At 31.9% G+C, this 7,180-nt stretch overlaps 1 protein-coding gene across 1 annotated transcript in view; it reads right to left on the bottom strand.

The window, feature by feature from the left end:
• Nucleotides 1-1,106: 1,106 nt before the first annotated feature.
• LOC101737056 (fatty acid 2-hydroxylase) overlaps nt 1,107-7,180 on the bottom strand; it is a 40,983-nt gene continuing 34,909 nt past the window's right edge. The window contains exons 5-6 of the mRNA XM_038011669.2: nt 6,812-6,931; nt 1,107-3,885 (exon numbers count right to left, since the gene is read on the bottom strand). Coding sequence (XP_037867597.1) covers nt 3,800-3,885; nt 6,812-6,931 — 206 coding nt within the window. The 3' untranslated portion in view covers nt 1,107-3,799. The remainder of the gene's footprint in view (nt 3,886-6,811; nt 6,932-7,180) is intronic.

The raw sequence follows: 7,180 nt of genomic DNA, 5'->3' as shown, positions 1-7,180 counted from the left end.
CTCGTCTCATCACCGTTCAAAAACAACAAGATTTTTATCTAAAAGTTTGACTAATCAAATCACGTTCATTGCGTTGCACTGTTTTTTTTAGAATAGAAATCACTAAATTGGATAACGCATGTATTTATCATGAATTACGTAATTTTTTGACAATTATTCATTCACCTGTTAGATTATTATACATCTGTTTTTTTTTTTTTTGTATTTAGGACGATAACGATGCGGGTGTTAAATGAATTGTTATTATCTCATAACTGCAATAATTATCTCTTCAAGTTTAGACGTGTAGTAACTGTTTAATATCTATGAAGGTGGAATGTATTGGAAAATCAAACAAAATCATTGAACGTGACTTCTTAGGTTCTACCAAAAAGCCTGATCCATCAATGTAAAGCCTATTTACTAAATGATGCGGCAAGGAAATAGAAATACGGGAAATACGGCTTTGCTACCCAACATCTTCTTAACTATTAAAGTAAATGATTACTAATATTTAATCTTTAACTATAAACCACAAACAGATATCCGTGATATGTAGCAAAACCGTTTGCAACCCCCGCACGGCCGCGCGGGTATGTACCACCATCCCGCCTATTTTTATCACGAAGTACATAGTCATGCGTTCTATGTGCTTAGTGCGAGTTTTTTAACGTTCTCGACAGCGTAAAAGTTTATGCCAATGTATGGAGTTGGAACGTTTGCCTATGTTTGCCGCTAGGGGCGCTGTTCCCGCGGCATACAAATTTCAGGTAGTCTAATCAGCTAGTCTAAATAGTGAAACAGCCATTATACAATTGAAAGTTCGACCTTTGATTTCTCAAAATTGGTGACGGCATTCACATGGGCTTCGGCAAGCAATTTACATTAAAGTCGGCTCATGTGAGCTCACTCATCCTATGCAAAAAAAAAATAACCAATTAAAAAAAAACCTCACATTAATGCAAACCATTGTTAGTGAAGAATTGTGGTTCTTTGACCAATCATTATAACTCAATTAGACAGAGACCGGTTCTTATTTTTTTATTTCGCTTCACAATATATCGATACTTAATTAATTTTAATTATCTAACAGCCAGAAAAACGGAACATGAAATAAAAAACATACGCTACAAAAATAATATTTAATATTATCGCATTATTTATTATGATTCATACAAACAAAAAGCTAGAAATATAATAACAATTTTTTTATATTTTTTTTAGTTACCTCTTTGAAGAGTCGTGGTGGTATTCTAGACCGCTACAAAAAAAAAACAACTCATAGGCATGACCGAAAGTTTTTTTTTTATATAATTACAAATTACATTCAAAGATTGTAAATTGACATTTGATTTGTATATTTTCCTCTTCTTTAATTTACTTAAGAATTATAACACTCTCCACCACTACTGGAATTGCGAGTTCAAAGCTACGACCTATTATTATTATGTAATATAAATAAATATACAATTGTGTTTATGTCGGATCACAGATAATATATTTTTGCATAAATTAAAACTGCAATTTAAGAATAAGCTTTAATTCCGAAATATGAACATTTTTAAGGTTTTTTTTTTAAAACAGTCAGTGATTCGTGATTGCAAAATTTCACCTTGCAATGCTTTATTGTAACTACATAATATGTCTTTTAATTCCTTGTTAATGTGTAATGCAATAGGGAAGTATTAAATAAAAAAAAAATAACACCAGAGATTTCACTTTTAGGTTATTATTATTTCACTCGTCCTTGAACGTGCCTTGAATATGAATGTATTGTTTTCGTTTTTGAACGATGAAAATTCGGCGATCTTATTTTTTATTACTACCTAGAACGAGGACGTTAGTTTAGTAATTTCACACAGCCTTACTGAAAATAACCAAACGCGATTTCAAATCCAAATAATCCAAAGCATTACAATACAACATTACTTAGTGTGCTTTTTCGTTAAATGACCGCGGATATTTACATCAAAGAGGCATCACGAGTATTTATTTTGATATAAACTAATTTTCTATACATTTTTTATTATTATTCTGTCAACCTAAATAGTTTTCATTGACGAAATATTATAACATATTAGGCAAGGGAAAGTTTTTTTTTTTAATTTAAGAGCAAAGGTTACAAAAAATTTATTTAGTTGTACTGTTTGTTTTTGGCATGTTATGATGATACTATTTAAATAGACTATTCAAAATGGAAAATTAAAAAATTAAAAACAGTTTCCCGCCTTTTAAAGTTCGATAAAATGAATCTAACGAGTAATTTCAAAGGCAGTTTCATAAAAAATAAATAAGAGCTGTTTAACGGACTTGGTTCCGTAATGCTTTGGAGGAAACAGAGATGAAAAGCTACGATTTGACCACAAAGCAGTCTGGACCGATTCGATAGGTTTGGAAATAAAAAAAAAGCACGTATTTGGATACCACACGAGCTGACTAAAAGCGACTTTAATGAATTTCGTCACTCCTTTGCGATTCTTATTTGTAAAGAAACAGAACCGTCTATGAAAAGATTGATCGCTCGTGATGAAAAGTGGATTGTTTACCCACGACAAGAACGTGCGAAAAAGATCATGTCCAAAGGGCCGTCAAGCTCCACAGACTAGCTCGCAGTTACTGAGTTAATATTACTATGAAAAAAAGGCCTCGAGTTATCGAACGAAATGGTATCTCATATTATTATCAAATCTAAAGAAAGTATGATAAAATATCTTAAGTATGTAAATGAAATTTGAAAAAATAATTTCCGACCTATTCACGATATATCTGAAATTAATTAGTATAATTTTAGTGTTTCGGTAATTGTTCCCCATTTGACAACTGTGAAACAAACTAGATTTACATTATATAAGTTCACAATTACATATATAAGTACACAATTATATAATAAAATAACATTATTAATAAAGCTAAAAATACTTTTTGTTCCCAAAAATATTTTGATAATTCATTCATTTTTTATATATTCCGTGGAACGAGCTCGGAGCTCACCTGGTGCCTAGTGGATACCGGAGCCCATGGACATCAACAAAGCAAATGCCGAGTTCTGATGCTTAACTGCTTAGTGCAACGGCTGCGCCGGCCTTTAAACTAGACCGCATTATATTTCAGCGGCAGAAATATGTAAAATAGCAGTACCTACCCACACGGGCTCATAATACGGTCTACCACTAAATAATTACACTAAGCAATAATTTTTATGACAGATTTTTAATACACAATGTTATTCTTTCATCGTGTAAGTCATTCGTGAACATAAGCGAGGTATGTATTACTTTAAAAAAATGGTATCTGCCTGAGTGATTCGAACACCGGCAGAGTCGCATCGCTCGATACGAATGCTCCGGCTCTCTTATCCTCTAGGCCACGACGACTTGTCTTAAAATCACAATAGCACATTTAAATAACCTAACTGCGCCATAAACCTATATTAAACATCTATATTATAATACGAAAACTAATCACATTTTCATCACAACTATAATAGAACAATGACATTAAAAGAAATAAAAAAATACATTAAACTAGAAAATAAAATACAGAACAATTTAAAATAATACAAGTACCACAGTTTTCATGCTTTCGAAAACTAAATGACAAAGCATTACAAGGAACATTATTCATACATTATTACAAAAATATTTCTTTTTTTTTGATACGCCATGTAAACGTTCAAAGCAAATACTAAATTAATGTCTTAAAAGAATTTGATTTTGATATTAAATAAAATTAGTAGTAATACATCAAAAAATACCACCTTTAATTGACTTAGCATTTGTTAAATATTCAGTGATTGTTTTTTTTTTTAAATAAACACTTCCTACCAACGTAAGCTAAAACTTAATTTTTTTACGTGAGCAACTGTCCTGAACACATGGTCCCACATTTTCGAGCTTATGCCGTATGCTGAAAGAAAAAAAAATACAATTCATATACCAAGAATTACAGGTTTTAGTTTCATTCGACTATAACAAGTTTTTTGTGACCGCCTTCACCGTACCGTAGATAATAGCGTTTCAATGCGTTATCTTACATATTTCTTTCTTTGTTTTGTTCGAAAGGATCTAATATTCATTTGAGACATTAGGGCGAAATCTCTGTATAACTTCTAGTTTAAGCCTCTCTCCTACTCTTCACATGTTTGCTTAGCGGCATATGAAGAGTAGACGAGAAAATGGTATCTACTCAACCGAGCAAATATGTGGTATACCGGACACTACTTTTACTACCAATTTATACAATACAATAGTTTGAAGGAATCACGGAAAATATAATTATGTGAGATTGTAGGGTGAAATCTAGTGAATTTTTAGGTACTTTAAAATCTTATTTTCAAAAAAACACTCGTATAATAACCTCGATCGGAATCTCGATTATAATATTGGTGTAATATTGTAATATCGATCGACGACTGACTTTGACATTTCTCTTTTAAAATAAATAGAGTGTACCAGTGTGAACCGTACCGATATTCCCACAAATATACAATTCATTTTTCTCCTCAATCTTACTACATAGTTGCATTTTGCATTAGTTGCCTATAGATAAGCTTAAAATACCTCAATCTACAAGGGGCAAAGTAGTTCGTGTGACATCTGAGATATACCGAAATGTCATTTAAATATTTTTTTATGTCAGAATCGATTGGCGTGAGCGAAAAGATACCTACATCATTTTTATCAGCCAAAATATAACATTTGCCAGGTATTGAATAAGTGGTGACGACGAAGTCCGAATTTTGATTATTCAGGCTTACGTTGAAACTGTTTGAGTTATTTGAATTCGATTCTTTCGGTCAAACGGACTATCTTTGAACTCGAACGCATGCATAAGTCGCAGCAAAAATATGCAAGAAACTTGTACCAAATCATAAGGGTCTGCAACGCGCTCTAGCTCTTAATAAGAGTCCTAAGGAAATAGATAACAAAAACTATCACAATCTTTCTTCTATCTTCTACTTTTTTTACTTTCTCTCTACTTTACTTTCTTATACCACAATCGACTTTAAAAAAAATTAAGTTATCAATTCGAAATGTGTTTTACCTCAGAACTTTTGTCTAAGTAAACCGATTATGATTACTCTTTTTTATATTTATTTGAAAACTGGTCCCATTTAAGTTTTATAAATATCCGTAATAGTTTCTGAGATATATTTTAATAATGTATATTTAATTGACTTCACTTACGTTAACGATATTGTCATTTTCATTGTGTTGAAGCCGGTTTTTTGTCTTTCTTTGTTATTTATTTTTAATTAAACTAGCTGACCCGTCGAACTTCGTACCACATAACCATCGATCTATTACCACGATGGTAATATCTATTATGGTAATGGTAAATCTATTACCATGATGGTAATAGATCGATGTAACAGTCAGTTACAGTCAATGAAGTTCGTGTTATAGATTAGCTGAACTAAATATCACTTTGCCATTAAGGTAGCATTATCCAGACGTATCTTAAATGATATGTTTATGTATGATATATAATATTTTCCTTAGTTTACAGGAAATAAATTTCGGAACGCACGCATAAATATTTAACAACCAAAATATATATTAATCCTTTTTCATTACGGTACCGTATTGAATTTCTAAAATCTAAAATACGCCATTATCCGAATAATGTGGTTATATATGAGTCGACTATTATCAAAGACGGCAATCTGACTTTTGGACAATTATTGGTAAATCAGAAAAACGAATTATTGACTTTGTATTCCATTGGCAGTCACAAAACTCTTCGGAACGACATCTTAGATAAATAACAGGTTAACTATTAACCTTCATTTAATGCAGGTTTTGAACCGTATTCTTTAAAGGAGACGATTATATTCAAATCAATCTGTATTGACATATCAATAACATTTTTTTGTCCAAATGCACAGATTGCCACCTTTGATAATAGACGACTCATATATCTTATCGATTTGAAATTCTTGTTTTAAATAGGTTCTTTAATTTGAGGGGAGAACTTACCGTATCAATGGCTTTTTTTTCTACCTATGGTAGAAAGAAGAAGATGAACCTATGGTAGAAGATGGTCTAGACTCTAGACCATCAGCTTAGGTAGAAAAAAATATGGTCTCTCTAAACTCTAGAGAGACCATATCAGCGTAACCTTACTCCCACGGGGCTCAAACCTGACGATAACGGCATGAAATGTTTAACCAATGAACATTTTGTATGGGAAAATGTTTCATATTGTATTTAATTATTTTCGTTAGTTTTTCCAATACTATTAATAGTTATCCTACTATTTGGTACGGAGACAAATACAACAAAACAAATTAAAAACAAACATGAAAATCAGTCTCGGTTCTCGAGTTATAAGTGTTCGAACAAACCCGACTTTGTTTTATACATACCTACATATGATTTGATATGATATTTATATTTTTTCTAATATTTATATACATACCTACATATAATATATAGGGGCGAAAGGCATTTGGTTTAAGCGACATTTCGGTTAATACGCGACAATTTATATTTGTAACTAACGTCAGGTTTGAGCCCCGTGAGCTCACCTACTAGCCCGGTGACGCTGATAATATGGTCTCTCAAGATCATCAGCTTAGGTAGGATAAAAATGTTTAATTAAAGATCCTTCTTTTTTGTATAAGTCTTAAAAATTCGATGTTTTTAATTAAACTTCAATTATGTTTACCACATTTCAAACAGCTGAAGAAGTTTTTTTGTTATGATGATATTTTTAGCAATTTTTAAACTTTAAATGGTTCTCTTGTAAAATTACAAAAATTTCGCTAAAGCCAAATACATTTTGACCTTTATATAAATATGTAGGTGTTATAAGAATGGCAAAAGCGAACCTTTGTCGTGATTGAGGAAATGATGGTTCGAGTGGTATCTCTTCATCGCGTACAGATAGGTTCCGTCTTTTGGCGAGCCGTGATGAACATAGTAATGTATCATGTCGTAAGTTAGGTAGCCTGAAAACATAATAAATTCAAAGCTTTATTAGTATAGATAAATCAGATAAGCTAGCTTCTCTGATAGCGGTCAATTCTTAAACAGTGTTTGAAGTCGTCGTGGCCTACAGGATAAGACGTACGGTGCATTCGTGTTGAGCGATGCATCGATGTTCGAATCCTAGGCGGGTACCAATTTTTCTAATGAAATACTCAACCAATGCTCACGATTGACTTCCACGGTAAAGGTATAACATCGTGTAATAAAAA

This window comes from Bombyx mori, chromosome 6 (genome assembly GCF_030269925.1).
Source record: "Bombyx mori chromosome 6, ASM3026992v2".
In the NCBI taxonomy this organism is placed as follows: domain Eukaryota; kingdom Metazoa; phylum Arthropoda; class Insecta; order Lepidoptera; family Bombycidae; genus Bombyx; species Bombyx mori.
The sequence above is the reverse complement of the archived record's forward strand: the minus strand, read 5'-3'. Positions and strand labels throughout refer to the sequence as shown.